Here is a 19034-nt window from a genome sequence, read left to right as displayed (position 1 = left end):
ACTTCATCTGCAAAATGATAATCATCTGTTGTGAGTGGAATTGTGTACCACCCCATCCACCACTGAAATTCATATGTTGAAACCCAACACACAAGGGCACCTGGGTGCCTCAGTTGGTTAAGCATCTGCCTTCGGCTCAGGTCATGATCCCAGGGTCCTGGGATTGAGCCCTACATCAGGCTCCCCACTCAGTGGGGAGTCGGCTTCTCCCTCTGCCCCTCCACCTGCTTGTACTCTCTGTATTTTCTTCTTTCAGTCACTCTTTCTCTCTCTCAAATAAATAAATAAATAAAATCGAAAGAAAGAAAGAGAGAGAGAGAGAAAAGAAAGAGAGAAAGAAAGAAAGAAACCCAACCCAGTACATTAGAATGTGACTGTGTTTAGAGACAGGGCCTTAAAGAAGTGATTCAGGCTAAGTGAGATCATAAGAGGGGCCCCAATCTCAAATGACTGGCATCCTTAAAGAAAATGGAGAGGCATAAGGGATGCCCACACACTGAGGAGAGGGCGTGTGCAAGCCAAGGAAAGAGGCACAGGAGAAACCAATCTTGCCAACACCTCAGTCTTGGACTTGCAGCCAAGAGGAAGTACATTTCTGTTGTTGAAGTCACACAGTGTGTGGTACTTGCTGTGGTGGCCCTAGAAGACTGATACACTGCCTTCTACTGAGGGCCTACTCTCAGCCTGGCACTGTGCTAAGTGTTTTACCTCACTTGACACTTTTAATGACTATGAGAGTTATTTTTACGCTCTTTTTCCCAAAGAGGAAGTAGGTACCCAAGGCCAGAGCTCTAGTAAGTGGCGAAACTCAGATTCAAAGACATAAATAACTGTTGGCCCCAGACAGTATGCACTGAGCATACCACCAACCCCCATTTACTAAGTACTAGCCATGAAAGAAGTACTAAGCTGTAATAATTGCTGGCATTTGAGAATCTTAATCTTTTCCTTATGGAACTTATAAATGATGAGAGACAGACTTAAAAGGTAACACATACATACATACTGCATGGGCGAGAACATCTGGAATTAATGCATGGCAGCGTCACTCTGAATGTAAGCTAAGAGAGCACTCAGGTGATTGTGAAGGTGGCATAGGGTAATGATTACATACATAGGGGGCAGGGGGAAGATCCAGCAGTTTTCTAGTTATGTGACCGTGGGGCAGTTACTTATATTCTTAACTTCAGTTTCCTCATTATTGATAGGTAGGGCTAAATTGGGACTAATAATAGAACATTACCCATCAGGTTGTTAGAGGATTCAACGAGATGCTATAAAACACTTTGCATGATGCTTGGTATATAGTACATCTCAAGAAGTGCATCATGGTGATAAAAAACATTCTTCTAATGGGTATGCTACTAGGATCTAACAAAGTAGCCAACCTGTTCAAACATGGTTGAGTTCTTAATTGTTTAAATGAAAATTATTAATGTTCCTAAATTTATGAATATTTTTGCTGATGCTTATATGTGGATTTCTAAATATAATTTCACTTCCAAAATATTTTGTCCTATCCAGCACATGTAGCTTGAGTCAGATAGCAATACACACCACCAACACCACAATTGGGCAAAATGAAAATGTTCATCAGTGTGTGGGGGATGGTCTGATAGAAAGGCAGGACACAAAGGACTAATAAAATATCTGATAGAAGTCAAAAAGCAAATTAAAAATGAAGTGTGTGTGCACACATACACACCTGCACGCGCATGACATTATGTGCATGGAGGTACGTGTGAGTGTGTTTTCAGGGGCACCTCTGTCCATCTGAGAATAAATCCAAGTACGATTCAAAACACGGAATTGTAGCTGAGGAATCAGCGCCGCACCCCACTTTCCTCACTTGACAGATTGCTTCTTTACTGCAGGTGATTGCTTTATTCACCCCTAAGAGTAGAAACTTCTTTTAGAATGCTTCATGTGCTTTTATGGCACAAACCAATATAAATATTTTGTGGATCTATAAGTAAAAGTATATAAATTCTTATTTATCTTGCTGCATAGAGGAACCATGAAAAACATGTGGAAAGTGGAGTCTATTTTTCTCCGAGAAGCTACCCAACTACATGCTGAAGCAACAGCAGAGAGATGCTTAGTGTCAGAAGTGACAACGAGCCTCTACTATACTTTTTGAGGCACAGGGTGGGAAATAGTTTCTACTGAATACATGAATATTGAACTATGTACTCTGATCAGCTCACTGGAAAGTGATGATTGGGTGGTCAACCACATATGTCCCTGGTGACAGATTGTACTCCTAACCCCAACTAGCAGGCCAAGAAGAGTATGGAATTCAGAGTATGGAACAGAGGGAGAGAGCATGGGATCAGGCCAGTAACATGAATGGAAAACCCAAACAAAGCCATGTCCTGGTCACTGACTCACACCATCCTCTTCACACCCAGTATGACCCACTGTTGCTATTAGCTTCTAATTTTAATCCCATCATTCAAGTTTTGCCCTTCTGTGGCTCTGTTCTCATGGTGGGGTGTGGAACTCTGGAACAGAGCATTGGGACCCATCATCCCAGCACACACAAGGCAGGGGCAGATGGACATCTCCCAAAACCATAAAGAGAAGAAGTTGAGCTTCCAGTTCTCTTTGATCCCCCAACATTATCCTTCTCTACCATTCACCAGTCTCCAAGCTCCATGTCCTTTCGTGTCCTCTGTGCCTTACGTATCACAGTTCAGCATTAGTGCTCGCTTGTTCCTGTGAATTCTTTAATTAGTGAAAATTCTTTGATAAGCCTGTGATTTCAAACTACAGAAACAAGGGAGTATGATGTTCCTTCGACTTCAGCAGTTTGTTAATAAAGTGCAGAACCAACCCACCTGGTCCCCTATTACTGGTTTCTAAACCCTAACCCATCACCAGGGGCTGATGTCCAAGACAGCCTCACTTCTTAAAATATCACCCAGAGGTGATATTTCAGGCAGGCAGAAGAGAGAACTCACCTGGAATTGTAGATCTCCACCCCCTCCAGTCCTGGCATGTAGGCAATTATCTATTCAACCCATGTCGAGATCATATTTGTGCATAAAGTTGCAGTTTTTTCTTTACGTTATTCCCACCAAGAGTTGGGAATTTCTGACAGTCTTTTGCCAAGTTTCTTTTTGTGAAATTAACATCTAAGCCTGGTCACTAAATCCAAACCTTTGAAAAAATTACAACATGCCAAAGCTAGTAGCAGAAGTTAACAGCGTTGGGTGCGTTGTTTTATTTTCTAAGATGCCTAGATTGTTCTAAAGCTAATACAGAGTGGCTACTGGTTGGAGTAGATGTATTTAAGCTATGAAAAGCTGACATTTGAAGTGTCCTTTTTTTTTAAGTGAAAACAATGTTGATTAAATCTATATTATTTGATATAGAATCTGTATTATTTCCTAAAGGATGATCTAGGTTATCTTCTATAAATCTCTTTTACAATATTGTTTAATTTCCTGTTCCTCTTTGAGTACTCGTCAGGTGGATTTAGGGACTTGGATAAACTGCCAGTGAGTGTAGAGTTTATCCTCACTCATCACACAATTATGGAGTCCTATAAGCTGCCAGGCACCATAGAATATGGAAGAAGCATCAGTGGCTGTGCCTTCCCTCTCCTGGGTAATACTGCAGCAGAGAGGGGCAGCAAGGACTCGGGCAGCACTCACAGCACAGCAAGTTGAGGCTGAGGTGAGCAGGAGGCTATTAAGGTCCAACCAAGTATGTGAGTCAGAGAAGCAGTATACAGAGGGGATGGTGGCTCTGGCAGGACCGAGATGAAAGGCAGCAATATTTTGGGCTAGAAAGACTGTGCTGGATGGGCAGCACTTGTTGTAGGGTATTCATATCTCACATCTCTAAACTTTAAAGTCTAATACAATCAACCCAACCTTGGCTTACCACAAATATCCCCCCATCCTCCTACCACTAAGACATGAGAAGAAGTTCATGATAACCTCTCGGGGACACCATGGTGCACTCATGCATCCATTAGAAGGATTTATCTCCTTCTTAGAGAGATGAAGCAGGCTCTCTCTTGCCACCCAGAGTCACACAGCTGATGAGCTCATCTTGGAGCTTGAAGACCAGAGCCACAGGTTTAGAGGTCCCTCTGTGTGTCTCTTTCTACAAGTAGCCCTGGTGATGTATACACAAATAGTGCAGTAGGTTCACTCAAAATTAGAAGGCTACTTGACTCGCATATTTTACCTGATCTTGGATTTCTGCACATGGGTGTGTCTACGTGTGAAGGATTCACAGAGGTGGTTGGCAGTGGGTCCCACAAGCTCAAATCCATGACAGGATGTTGTGGCACGGCGTGGAGAGAACTAGTAAAATAACTTTCAGTGAGATTAGCTGGTCTTCATTCACTCATTCAACAAATGTTTAGTGAGTTTCTTCCTGGTGCCAGGCACAGCCCTGTGAAACTATACTAGACACTTAGGACACAAAAGTAAACAAGACAGACATAATCCCTACCGTCCTGTAGCAGAGCTTTAACAAATGATTGCCTAACTTATTACTAATGATGCAGGAATGTCATCATCCAGCTTCCCACCCAAGTTCAGGTGTGCAGAGCACCCCCACCAGCACTCCTCTAGGTACCTAGGACCCTACCCCTCTTTCTTGGCTTTATTGGTGGCCTTAGGTATTATGTGTTTGGGGACTGAGCAGAGGTGTTGTTGCCCAGACAACTGTCACTCCCATTGAGTGGCCAGCGGTTGAGGTGCTGACACTGATGAGCTAAAGTCTTCACCAGTCTCCCATGGGACAAGTAGCTGGTGAGTCCCTGAGTGCAAACCATGGGAGGCATCCACTTGCACAAAGGCAGGACAATCCATGTGTGACTCCTGATTCAGCTACCATGTGCCTCCCGGAAGCTCAAACAATGCTTCAATGGTGGTCCTTTGCTAGCTGCATCTACTTCCTCCGCAGATGCACCATGGTGGATCAGCCACTGTGCTCCCAGAGACTCTCCTTCCTTTCTTACCCCACTCTGTGACCTCTGTGAGGTGGCTACATTCTTCCTTCCCCTTCTCTTATCTCCCCCAGGAGCTCCTTTGGTTCTTTCAAAATAGATCCTGATGGCCCACTGACTCAGCCCCACTCAACCGAGAACAAGTTCCTTTTCCTGGAGGACTCAGAGGCCTGCTTGATCTTCACATTTTCCCAGAAGAGGAAGGAAAGGGTTTGCTGCTGAGTGCAGCAAAGAAAGGGAAAAACAAAGACAATGTTTTTCCATAAGTAAAGAATCCCCAGTCTGTCACCTGCCACAACAAAAACTGTGACCAGAGCTTTGGAGGTAAGCTTGTGGAAGCTCTGACCACAGAGGACAGAGACTGGTTACTGCCCAGGGACAAGGGAGCAGGCTGGCAGGGACAGTGAGCAGAAGTCAGTCCTGGAATTAGAGGCAAGGCACGCTCCTGGGCTGTGCTCCAGGACCACAGATGGGAGCCTGGCCAAGCTGCTGCTTCACAGGCTCTAAAGGCCGATTAGGGCAAGTCCTGAATCAAGCCATTGTCATCAGCCTGGGGCCCTGGAGGTCTGTGCCTCCTGGTTTTGTGCCATCTGCAGGTGAGATGGGAACTCTACTCTCCCTTCTGTTCTCTGCCTACAATCATCCATGTTTCCTAACGCTCCTGGTGAACTTGGGTTCATCCTTCAGTGCCCTCATCAGCTAACCCTCCTCCACTGTGTTCCTTGTCCTCCTATATGCTCCCTCCCCTTGTTGCCTCTAAACTTTATGCTTCCATTTTGTTACTAATCCTTCTGTTTCCTCTTCTTTCTCCCTGCATAGACCATGAGCATCTCGGGAATGGAGTCTGCATCTTTTCTTAGGTTTCAATACAAGCTTTATGACCTTGAGAAGCTTTTCATCATAGTAACTATTTTTAACATTTTCAGTTATTCTCAGTATGTTTTATAAAGCTGAAGTTTAATGATGATTTAGAATGCAGGCAGTGGCACTAAACTAGTGCTATTCCATCAAACTCTCCCAGGGATTCCGAGAGTGCCCTGGGTCTCCCCCATCATAGCACATCCCATACTGTATTGTCACTGCTTGTTGGCCTCGTTGTGTCCCCCCACAGATCGTGAGCACAGGAACCACATTGATTTCAGAAATATATCTGTAGCACCGTGCCATCCGTGCCTGTCGTCGGGTTAGGCACCCAATACAGGTGTGTTCAATGAAACGGAATTAAATTCAGAGGTCTCCTAAGGGAGTGGGGAGAGTTGGTTCCTCAGGGTCTAGTCACTGAAATTCCTTACATCCACTCCTTCCTTCTTTGAGGCTATCGGTATAAACATTACTAACAAGTATACCAACAATATGACAACCACCACCACAGTTAGTAAGTCACTATCAGTTGGTGTTTCCTGTTTTCAGGCAGTGTGCTGGACCCTGACCTTGAGTGGGTGTTATTTCATTTACTCCTCACAGCAACCGCACAACAGAGTTTTATTATTGTGTCTACACGGAGCATGCTCAGTCTCAGGCTTACCTCAGCTTCTTGCCCAGGGCCCCTTAGCAAGTAGGGTCGGGGGTCGGATTAGAGTCCATATCTGTTGTGAAGAGGGTTCTAGGCAGCTACAAGGTAAATGTAAAAAATAGCTTCAAGAAAAAACAATTATTAGAATTTAAACCACACTTTTTAGAAACATCACTGCACAAATCCCTAAGGAGCCAAACCTTTTTCCTGGAGGACAGTATTGTTAGGTTGATGTTTTATCAGTGGTTGGCAGTGAATAATTTTTTCCCCACATTTTATTATGAAAATTTTCAAACATAGAAAAAGTCCAAAGAATTGCATAGCAAACCCTCATCAATCAGTGGCTTTTCACTTCATTGGGGAAACCCTTATACTCTGCCTTCCATCCCCCAAATTTGCACACCACCCAGAGCCACCCCAGCGCTGAGTAATTCGCTGCTCTGCTTCTTGAAGGAATCATGTTCACAACAATGGTTTTCAAACGTTAGCAAGCATCAGAATCACAGGGCTTGTTAAACATGAATAGAGTTTTCTGATTCAGAATTTGCATTTCTAACAAGTTCTCCGGTGGTGATATAGCTGGTCTGGAGTCCACACTTTGAGAATTAATGGCTTGGGAAATTTTTCCCTGAAAATCACAAGAGACATTTCTCTGTAGACTCAGAGATAGCATAGCTGTGTCTCTATGGGTTTCCTTAGCCCCTGTCTTTTTTAAAAATCTTATGAACTCTGTAAATTATCTAACATACCATCTTCTCTGTGTAGTGGTTGCTGGGAAGACAAATTTCTGGCTTTCCTTACAAATGTCTTGAAACTAGTGCATTTTGTCTAGTAACTTCACTTCTGATCATGATTTATATTCCTATCCTTAGTTTCTCTTTGATTTTTCTTTCTGGGCTATTTTTATTTTCTCTTACTCTTTGTTATTGCATGGATTTTTGAAATCCACATTCAACATTTTTTGGAACAAAGCAGCTTATGTATATACCACTACCACTACCACCAACAAAACAACACTTTGATATACCATATTGACTAAACTTTAATAAGAAAGCAGTAAACGTTTCTAACAGAAACATTTTTTGAAAAGAAAAATTACTTCACAGTGTTCACTGTACTCAGGGACCACTGGCCTGATTTTTTTTTTTTAAGATTTTATTTATTTATTCAACAGAGATAGAGACAGCCAGCGAGAGAGGGAACACAAGCAGGGGGAGTGGGAGAGGAAGAAGCAGGCTCATAGCAGAGGAGCCTGATGTGGGGCTCGATCCCAGAACGCCAGGATCACGCCCTGAGCCAAAGGCAGACGCTTAACCGCTGTGCCACCCAGGCGCCCCAGGCCTGATTTTAAATTTAAGATTCAACACATCATCATCTCTTAGTGCTAATTCTCTTTCACCTCACCCACTGCCTTTATGACCACTGTAACGTACTCAATGCAAGATGGATTAATCTTGTACTCTTAAACAATCTTTCATAAAGAGACTACAGAAAACATGGAAGTATATAAACAAATATTGAGTCAACTGACCTGGGATATCTGCATATGTTTAAGAAGAAACACTTGATACCTTTTTTAAAAAGAACTTATATCGAATTGCTTTTAATTTTATCTTAAATGTTATATACTAGAAAAAATAAAATCTCTTTTAAAAATGACCAGTTTCTGTTGAAACGCAGTATTTAAATTTTCAGTGCTGCTGTGGAGACTGTTTCATTGATAAACATAAATAAGAAGGGCACATTAGAAATATGAAAGAGCCAGTGTTAAAAAGACATCACATCAAAGAAAGTTTCTCTGTTTCCAAAGGGAACAGTCACTCTGAATTTCTTTTACTTTTCGTTCTCACCATGACAAGAAAAATCTGTGGAAATCATGCCTCCCGAGGCTTATGCTTTTGCATGAAAGATAACAAAGGCAGTTCCTGAGATCAATGGGACACAGGTAGAGTTGAGATTGTTTAACTAGAACAGCTCAAACAGAAATAAAAGAAAGGCCATAAGATTTTTAACTTCCGGTGAAATTTCTGAATGTCAAGAGATAATAGAAGTTCCATTCTCCTATTAAGAGATTCAAAGTAATAGGTGTACTCAAGCCTAGAAAACCAAAGTGAATTAAGCAACAATTGAGAATAATTTAAGGTTACTGAGAAAGGGGACATACTGTACCCAGGAGTTCATATTTCTTTAAACTTTGCTCTCTTTTTCAATATAGTGGGTATTGACTACAAATCTTCCTTGCTTTTATGCACTTAAAAAAGACAAATACATAAAATGCCCTTTGACTTGGTTAGCTGTGTAATGGGAAGCTTTGCCACGGTTTAGGTGAAGCTTAAGTATTCATGTATACCAAGATTCTGGAGGAAACAGCCTTCAACATGTACAGAAGGATCAGCTGGTGAGTTTGTCAAGCTTCAGAACCATGTTAAACTAGAGGAGTCGGAAGAGAGCTATGGATCCTTCCCCCCCAATCACAAATAATCACATTCAAACCAATCTGCATACCTGATTCAGGGACCTACTTCCTGCTCTAATGGGTAGACTTGAAAACCCTAGAGTAGAAAGAGACTATAAATATTACAGTGATTTCTATAACTGCAGAGAAGGAAAACATCACTGTAGGATGAAATAGGAATGAATGAATGGAAATGAACTTGTAAAGAAGATGGCATTTGAATTTCAACTGGCACAGAGTAAGGAAGAAGTCAAACCCAATGGCGGGGGGAAGGGGCAGGGAGTAGAATAATCTGAAACAGAGGGAGAGATGAGAATAAGGAAAATGAAATGCCCAGTCTGATGCTTCCGACTAGAAGATGGTAACGCTGGATGGGCAATGTTTACAAAGAGCCTTGAATGTCGAGCTAAAGAATTTTACTTTCTTCAGCAGGCCACGTTGAACACTTAGAGGTATTCGAAGAGGGAGTTACATGACAAAAATGGTGTAGGCTGAGTTAAAGGCATAAAGTCTAAGTTTTAACATGTAAACATGTTAAAATATACTATGTTTATATTTTAACCTGAGATAAGATAGGGCCTTATAATTCTTCTCTTAAAAATATTTCTTGACCATTCTTAGAATTTATATTCTCTCTTATGTTCTAAATTTTACTGTTTCCACATATAAATTGAGCCCGTGAGCTGCAGTGTTTGATCATCTCCTTATTGTATGTCTGGCCCCAGGAACACGACTCAGATCTTCCATGACTGCCACATAGGCCACCAGCTGGCCTCACAGCTCTTCGTGGCTTCTGGTGGTGGTTTGTAGACAAGCAAGATGGAGGCTGCCTACAAATGTGCTGGGCGGCCAGCACCTTCTCTGTCAGCAGAGCGGCTCTCTGACGAGCTTTGTTGCGCTCTCTCCTTTGAATTCTGTATCTTTCCCCACATGTTTCACATGTTGCGGGCTCCCAAATATCCCAACTTTCCTGTTTGAAAGTTGATTTAAGAAAGCAACATTGTACTGCGATTAATAAGAAATCGTTTCCTCTTTTTCTGAGCAAGAGCAGAAATTCATCAAAATGTGGGGCGCCTGGGTGGCACAGCGGTTCAGCGTCTGCCTTCGGCTCAGGGTGTGATCCTGGCATTATGGGATCGAGCCCCACATCAGGCTCCTCCGCTATGAGCCTGCTTCTTCCTCTCCCACTCCCCCTGCTTGTGTTCCTCTCTCGCTGGCTGTCTCTATCTCTGTCGAATAAATAAATAAAATCTTTAAAAAAAAAAAAGAAAGAAATTCATCAAAATGTCATCCTTTGCCACTGGAAATGTGACTATATACTATCTAAACTACTAAGTACTTCTAGTACTTAGTCCCTCTAAAACCTGAGTTCATGCGTATGTTTTAAGCATTTCTCAACTGTGTCCCAACTGTCCAGAGACACCTTCCCAGGTTTCTGACAAAAGGCTCCTGTCTAGCAGAAGGATCCCTCATGTTCCTGCGCTCCACCCAGCATCTCACCTGTTTGCAGCTTCCCTTACTCTACAAGTTACCTTGCTTGGCCAAGGGTAACATCAGCCCCATGCGTGCTCTGCTTTCCCGTCGGAAGCTAATGTAATTGGCCTACAGTCTGCTTCTGCTCCCTCAGAAGAGAAGTTATCTTTTTCAGGATGGTCTTGGGAGTATTGAGCTGATTCTGTGTTCCCTCTAATCAAAATGCTAATGACTGGGGCTGTTCTAGAGGCAGTTGTGAACTTAGAGATTTCCCAGATGAATTCATATAAGACCAAAACATTGTCCTCTCAAATGGTTCCAGGCTGCTCATCATGAAAAATGGATCCCTAATTATCTGGAGCTAAATCCTAATCACCACCCCTGGTGCACCCAAGTTAGCTTGCATAAAACAGGGATGGGAGACCCCTTGGCTTGGCATCAGCCCATTTCTAGAGGTAGTGTAGTGGTTAGGAACCAGTCTCTAGAACCAGAGGCCCCAGGTTCAAATCTGCCTCTGCCAGTCACCACTGTGCAAATTTGAACAGATTGCCTAGCATCTATTCCAGTTGCCTACTCTGTAACACGGGGTTAAAAATATTCCCTACGTCTTCAGGTCCTCGTGAGGAGCAAATGAGTTAATAATATGCATAAGGTGCTAGAACAGTGCCTGGCGTGTGGTAAGAGCTATAAAAGTGTGGCAAAATAAAGAACTTCAGAGTCCCTTCCACATCCCCACAGCCCATTCTCCTGTCTTCATTAATCCCAGGATCTTAAAGCCCCCAACTTCTATTCTTGTCCAAAAGGGTCAGTGACTGAGTGGAATGGATTGGCAACAAGTCATTTTGCCTTTGAAATGCTTGGCCTGGACCACCACCCACTTTGTTGTTTCTTCCCATTTTCTGAACATCACAAAATGTAATATTCATGTGTCAGGGGATCCAGGATTGTATTTTAACATTTTATGGCCTCTTTGTAAAGCTACCTTTTCAATTTTAGAGGAGGCAGTTTTATGACTCCCTTTGATAACCACTTAACTATTAAGACCCAAACAAAGAAGAGGAATGGTCAAAGGATATCAGGTACTCCCAGCCAGCTAGAGTCCCACTTCTTGAACATTATTCAAATTAGCTCCAGGACTCATAATTCTGTGTTTTCATTTATTGCTGCAGTAAAGTAAATGGTTCTTTTATCCAAATGTTATTTCCTGGCTATTAATTCAGTAGTTATTTTGGATTGTAGCACTCCTCTTTGATTTAGGGATATGGTGCCTTATAAATATTTAAAAGTTGAAGACTGACACTTGGAGAAATTGACTTTGATTTGTTTTGTTAATATCCTATGTCTAGAGTAATTATAGGTTTGGAAGATGTGGTCCCATTCTCTACTTATCAGAAGATATGCAGAGATTGTGTTTCTATAACAAGGAAATCTGGCAACAGAAGGCTCTTCCCAAATCTTTTGCAGATAAGATCTCCATGCACAACTCCTCAGGACACATACTACTCTTAATTCTTCATGATTTCCTCCCGAAACTGCTCTTGAACCCAGTAGTGTGGATGAAAACTATCTATACTTCTCACAATAGCTGAAACTGGCCATTTCTGAAAGGCTGGGGACTTCCTGTGCATCTACAAGTGCCAGCAACGGTTTACGACAGGGCTCAGGGTGATCTATATTCTGGTATGATTTAACTCTGGATCAATCAACCTATTAGGGGAAAAAAGACAAGGTCAATAAGTATGGGTCTTGGTGAACCAGAGGTCACCCTACATTTTTCAACCTAATGTTCTTATTTCCTTTCCATTAACATTTCATAATGAAAAAATGCCTATATTCTTTAATTTTTAAGATAATTAAGTGAATTTAGTGCCTTTGAAGGGTAGAGGATTTATAATGGCATCAGAGACCACACTATTAATAATCCACAAGACAGGGGCCACCTGAAGAGCAGCACGGCCTCCACTGCCATATAAGCTCCTCGGCAACCAGCTGGGAGGGGGCTGGACTTCCTCTGCCAACTCAGGACCAGACTCTTCTCCTGAGAGCAGAATCACTCTTGTCTTTTGGGACGGGGCTCCTGCCCTCTTGGGAAGTGGTTTTCCAGTTGTATTTGGGTTTGAACGTGAACAAACTGCCGTGAACACAGATCTTCTATGTACATAGAAAGCCCTTGAAACGTGTGGTGGAAGTAGAGAGTCGTTCTGGAGTTTCCGTAAGGGGAAGAAACATGGCATCCGCCTCTAAGATTGTTACAGCTTAAAAGGCGAGGTCAGGATTGACACAGCTGAACACACAGGAGTATCAAATAGAAGAAAGGAGTGTGCACAGTTGTGGCCAGGCCCAGGCACGTAGAAACAAAGGGACTAAAAACCAAAAGCCAACTTACTTCTGAGTTCTCCAAGCTGATTGATCGTTTAAGGCATCATTTAATAAACATAATTTCAATGATTTTTGGATAATGGTGGTAGAGTAAACTGACTCATTTTCTTTTGTTCCTTCCTCAGTCCCCACTAAAAACCCATGAAGAAAATTTTTTTAAGGTATAAATTCTCAAAAACAAAGAAATTAGGAGAGGACTTAACAATAACAAAATATTGAAAGCTAGGAAACTGATAAATATTAAGTAATTTAGCAAACCAAAGAAAAGCAAAATAAGCCAGCAATGGGAAAAGATGGGAAGCAAACAAATTTATACCACAGAGCCCCTCCCAGATAGGGGACTAATTAAGTACCTTTGGAAGTGGGGATGAAGCTGGGACTATGTACAGGAAAATGGGGAATTGAAGAAACAGTGCTGTCTCTGGATGCTTCGTCTCACGCCTCCATTTCATAAACACTGGGACCCGTGTGTAGCTTAAGAGTATATCACAGCTGCTCTTCGGGTTAGGGAGACACCAGCACAGAGCTTTAGGGTAGGCATACAGGCTGCAAACAGAGCTGAATGAAGAGCTAGAAAACCGGTGCTGAGACTCCTCCCCCAGCCCCCTACCCAGCCAGGCTCCACCCGCAAGATTCTTCTCTGGGGATCGGAGTAGCTAAAGAGCAAAGCCCTAAAGAAACCCACATTGGTGGCTTTCCCAAGGAAACAGGTCAGTTAGAATTCCCCCTCCACAGGAGGCGGCAGAAGCTTTCACTGGAGCTATAGAGCCTGACTTGTAAACAGAAGCTAAGAATCAAAGATGACCCTACAGCTGAGGAAAACATCTAACACTCTAAAACCTCTAATATATGGAAATGATTGCTCAACAGATAAGCTGATGAAGACAGAGAATAAACCATGAACAACATGAGGGTTAGGGGCACCAACCCCCATGCAGTCAAAAATCTACGTAAAACTTTTGACTCCCCAAAAACGTAACTACTAATAGCCTATCATTGACCAGAAACCTTACCGATAACATAAACAGTTATGTTTATGTTTAACATATTTTGTATATTGTTTGTATTAGGTACTGTATTCTTACAATAAAGTAAGCTAGAGAACATAAAACGTTAAGAAAATCGTAAGAAAGAGAAAATACATTTACAGTACTGTGCTGTCTTTATTGAAAAAAAGCTGCATGTAAATAGACCCATGCAGCTCAAACCCATGTTGTTCAAGGGTCAACTGCATACACATGCAATGGGATATTATCCAGCCTTTAAAAAGAAGGCAATCCTGTCATATGGTACAACATGAATGATCCTTGAAGACATTATGCTAAGTGAAATAAGCCAATCACAAAGAGACAAATGCTACATGATTCCACTTATATGAGGTATCTAAAGTAGTCAAACTCATAGAAACAGAAAGGAGAATGGTGGTTGCCAGGGGCTGGAGGAGAGAAGGGAGAGGAGAATGGGGAGGTGTCCATTGGGTACAGAGTTTCAACCACACAAGGTGAAAAAGTTCCAGATACCTATTGTACAACAGTGTGCATATAGTTAGTACTGTACTGTATTTATGTATTGGTTCATTATTCTTCTGTGTTGGGGGGAATAAACAATGTTTGGATTTTAGCCTTGAGATGTAAACTCTTATGGAGGAGCGTGGAGTTGGGAAGGAAGGATTGATTATATGGTTTCTAGAATGCTTAGAGTATCCAGAGTTGGATTTCATTGCTCACCTGAAATAGTCCCAGGGTGACGATGACTCCTTGAGTAATTTATACCCAGTGAATAGACTAGAAAAATGAATCCAGAATGTCCCCGATAACCTGAAAAGGTAGAAATTATTCCCTTACGAAGAGTGGCCCAAAAGATATGGTGAACCCAATGAAATCAGCATGAAAATGATTCCCAAAGATATTTTTTCTTCCTTTTAAGCTTGTGCGGGGCAACTGATGGACAGCCGCCTCGCTTGAGTGTTTTGAAAACCCTGAATATGTATGACCAATATTGTAATTACGTTGTGATGTTTATATAGAATGAAACGAAACGGTATTGTAAATTTAGTCTTTCGGTGAAACATATGCTGGTGCTGATCCTCCAAACACCTCTATTCTATTAAGAAGACTTTTTGTGCCAGAGATGCTCTGTCTGACGCCTGCCATCTTTCTGAATATATAGACCACACGTGTAACAAAGTGCATGTGCGGAGCTACAGGATATGAGGGTACAAGAAACAAGGAAATAAGGATACAAAAAACAAGGCAAAGGGGTGTATTCCCACGTCCTCCTCTGAAGAGCAGCAATTAAAATTCACAGCTGCTGGCTGCCCAGATGTTTCTTGCGTTTAGTGCTCCGTAATATGCATCAGAATATATTGTATGACTGCAGTTTCAGTAAACTAGACAGCTTTGTATTCTAAATTCTGCAGACTAAATCCAGTGTGTATATTTTTTCTTCAGATTAGCTTCCCTTCCTCCCTCCCACCCTCTTCATTTGCTTGGGGCATTTGCAGTTCGGAAACAAAAGACATTTCCAGCTCAGAGTTTAGCTGTATCAGAGTGTAAGTGCAGGTCAGGTCTGATTTATGTGGCACGTCTGATAAGCAGGAAAGGAGAGCCTGATGAGGGGTTTGGAAAAGCTGGTGAACTTGGCTTGACTTGTGTCTTCTGTTTTGTAGGCAGCCAACGTCCCTTTGGTGTCAGAACTTGCCATCGATGACATACACTTTGATGACTTTTCTCTTGACGTTGACGCCATGATCACAGCTGCTCTCCGGATGTTCATGGAGCTGGGGATGGTGCAGAAATTTAAAATTGACTATGAGGTAAGATATTCTGACAGGGTGATCTGTCCGGGACAACATGGTAGCCAGGTTTCCCAAATGCAACTTAAGGTTTCCCAAATGCAAATGATACTACTCAGCCTGCACGCTCATGGGATTACCGTGAGAACCCTGGGAGGTTTGTGGAAGGACTTTGGGTGGTGGAGATAACTCAGACGTAAGGCATTGTTTTGATAACAGCCCACTGGAGACACATCCAACCACCTGATACAACCTCTCCCTTCCCATTTCAGACACTGTGTAGGTGGCTGTTGACAGTGAGGAAAAATTATCGAATGGTTCTGTACCACAACTGGAGGCATGCCTTCAATGTGTGCCAACTGATGTTTGCGATGCTAACAGTAAGTGTGTTCGGTGGCGGTGGAACGTCATCTGTCATTTGTATGGACCTAGAGGCCTTCTCCTTCGCATTTCCATTTCTCTGACAAATTGCCACGTGATTTATTTTACACTGGAACTTACCTGCCCTGGTTATGGGAGTATATATTTCACAACAACTTCTGGGCTTGAAAGCAGCAAATTCGCTGACACCTTGAAGCAGGTGTAGTCTTGGCATGATTGCTTGAGCCTCTTTTCAATGTTTTATCTTGGGAAACTGGTTCTTTTTACAAAAGAAATGCTTAGATTTTCAAAGGAATCTTTTTGTACAGGATATGGGCACGAGTAACAGAACAAAGGGATCGCTGGATAAAACTCTCTCGGCTGGTGGAAAGTCACAGCCGGGGCGTGTGGAAACATTACCCACGGGAATGTGAAAATCCTGAGAGAACGCTTATCTGTGAGATGCCCACGGTGGTCACGGGAAGGAAATAGTAGAGCAAATGCTGTTAGGGCGCAGGGGCACACGAGGCTTAAAATCTCTGTTCTAAGGTCTGTCACCCAGGGAAGGTGGTAGTCTGGTTTTCGGAGATGGTTAGAGCCACTGGCCAGAGGGTAAGCCTTGGAACTTAAACTAAAAGCAAATGTTTGTGGCAAAGATTAAAACCAAATCTCTTATTCATCTCCATTTACTGGCAAGAAATAAGGCTTGTTTTGGCCTTATTTCCACTTATACTGTTAAACTGTAATCAAGTAAAATGTTTTCTGGCTTAAATATATTGGCTTCTCTGGCCTCTTGGTTTTATACACATACACATATGTATGTAGATGTACATATACGTACATATGTTTGTGTGTATAAACATATTTACCATACAAAATAGAAGAGAACACAAGTTTTAGATTATTAGAACATAAATCTAGGGGCACCTGGGTGGCACAGCGGTTAAGCGTCTGCCTTCGGCTCAGGGCGTGATCCCGGCGTTGTGGGGTCGAGCCCCACATCAGGCTTCTCTGCTATGAGCCTGCTTCTTCCTCTCCCACTCCCCCTGCTTGTGTTCCCTCTCTCACTGGCTATCTCTATCTCTGTCGAATAAATAAATAAAAATCTTTAAAAAAAAAAAGAACATAAATCTAAGTACCTCACATCTTTGTACCCACACTAAAATTTAAACCCAAAATAAGGAACTCCAAATGATACACATTTTCCTTTGGCCAAATGAACAAATACTGCTCTGCTCCTTCCTTATGAAATCTCCGTCCCATTCTCTCCTATTAAAATTGTACTCATCCTTGAAGGCACTGATCTATGCCAGTTTTTCCACAAAGTCTTCCCCTTTCTCCCCAAGAATCAGTAATTACTTCTGTCTGTGTGCTGTGTCTAGTACAACCTGTCTTTCTTCCTGCTGTGTATCTTACGTCACAGAGCCCTCATTTTGCTATAGAGTCAGCAGCTTGAGGCTAAAGAGATCATTTCTTACTCTTTCAACAACATTCACTTGCTTGCCCAACATTTATTTACTGAGGGCCTTACGAGCACTTTGCATGCCCTCATACGCTTGGTAGGTTTTCAACAGATGTGTGTTAGATTAACTTGAACTCCAGTGTGCATACAGCATAAGGAGATGGGACCAAAATGTCTTCACTTTTACACTGGAGGACTTCTGTTTTGGATCCTTAACCACTTAAGGAACAAACAATGTTGCTTAAAGTAAAATAAAATTTAAAAAAAACACTTTCATTTTGCTTTTCCATATCAGATCTCAGTAGGCAAGGAATCATTTTCTGTGTGCAGAGTTTATGTGTCTGGCTCACAGGAGACATTCAATAAAGAAAGTGTTAATCTGTTATTTTGGAGAACCTATGGATTTATGGTGAATTGCCAAAAATAAGTCAGCAGGAGTCTTGTTCAACGAAGGGAAAAAGGAATGGCCTTGCTATTATAAGTTAGAGATGTCAAAGACAGAAACAGACTTCTATGACAAGCTTTAAAATAGTCGGGGTGGGGGAAGTTAGCAAGAGCAGTGGGGTCAGGGAGGACACTTAAGAGTAAAAGGAAATACATACCCAGTTTTCTTTAGTATATGTTTCCAAAATATAGACAATCTTGCTCCTTTTCAGGAACTAGAAGAAAGCAGAACTCTCAGACTCTGTTATTACAACAGGGGTATTCATCCTGCCAGAATATTTCAAGGGTATAGTTATTTTTGCAAGTCTGCTCAGCAACCTTGAAGAGTAGCCCTGTGTGAGGAGGTTTGGGTTTTGTTTTTGTATTAATGCTAGCTCAGAAAGGGGAGAATTCTTTGTTAAATTTCCCACCCTGGCTTTGAAAAGAATACACTGGTGAATGTTATTTTTTCTCCCTCACATTGAATTGAGAAGCCACATCTGGAAAAGATATTATTTCCTGCCCGTTAAATTTTGCTGAACTTGACTAAGGGTTACAATAGGTTGAAAATGTCAACTTTTGTCCCTAACACAAGCAGTCTTTCAACTTGACCATGGGCAACCTGATTAATAAAAATTTTTTAGCTAAGAAAATAATTACAGAGATGAAAAAAGATTATTTGATCAGTGAAGAAAAAAATGAATTTAATTTACTCCTCAGTTCTAATTTCTGGAATATGACCTCAGCTTATGGCAAAATTATAACCTACTCATTTCCATGAATGGGCATTAATGCTTCAGATACTCCTGAAGACTAGTAGGGGCTTTCACTGTTCTGTTCTCATTAATGACTATATTTCCATTCTAGTTATCTCATATTCCATTTCCATGTATTGAGTGAGAAACAAAATTTTCTCTTAATGTATTAAAAAAAAAAATTACCATACACCAACCACCACTGGATTCATTCTGCCTGAGTCACAAAGACAGAAAGCATGGCACACATATGTTGAGTTTTCCTCTAGATGGCGCTCCAAGGCAAAGTTTCCCAGCCAGTTGCCAGGAAAGAAAAACGTTAACCAACCTTCCCTGAAAGTACTTCTTTTCTTCTAGGACAGAAGATAATGAGGCACACACACCCACACTCTTTTATTAAAAGAGGCACCAACAAAGCCAGTGTGTCCAAAAAAAGCCCCTCCTATCAGGT

General features: G+C 41.9%; 1 protein-coding gene across 1 annotated transcript in view; it reads left to right on the top strand.

The window, feature by feature from the left end:
- The window catches only part of PDE11A (phosphodiesterase 11A), a 358008-nt gene that overhangs the window by 254452 nt on the left and 84522 nt on the right, over nt 1-19034 (top strand). Inside the window, exons 11-12 of the mRNA XM_026492464.3 lie at nt 15458-15604; nt 15856-15963. Of these exons, the coding sequence (XP_026348249.2) occupies nt 15458-15604; nt 15856-15963 (255 nt within the window). The remainder of the gene's footprint in view (nt 1-15457; nt 15605-15855; nt 15964-19034) is intronic.

The sequence above is a fragment of the Ursus arctos genome, unplaced genomic scaffold, assembly GCF_023065955.2.
Source record: "Ursus arctos isolate Adak ecotype North America unplaced genomic scaffold, UrsArc2.0 scaffold_1, whole genome shotgun sequence".
Classification (NCBI taxonomy): domain Eukaryota; kingdom Metazoa; phylum Chordata; class Mammalia; order Carnivora; family Ursidae; genus Ursus; species Ursus arctos.
The sequence above is the reverse complement of the archived record's forward strand: the minus strand, read 5'-3'. Positions and strand labels throughout refer to the sequence as shown.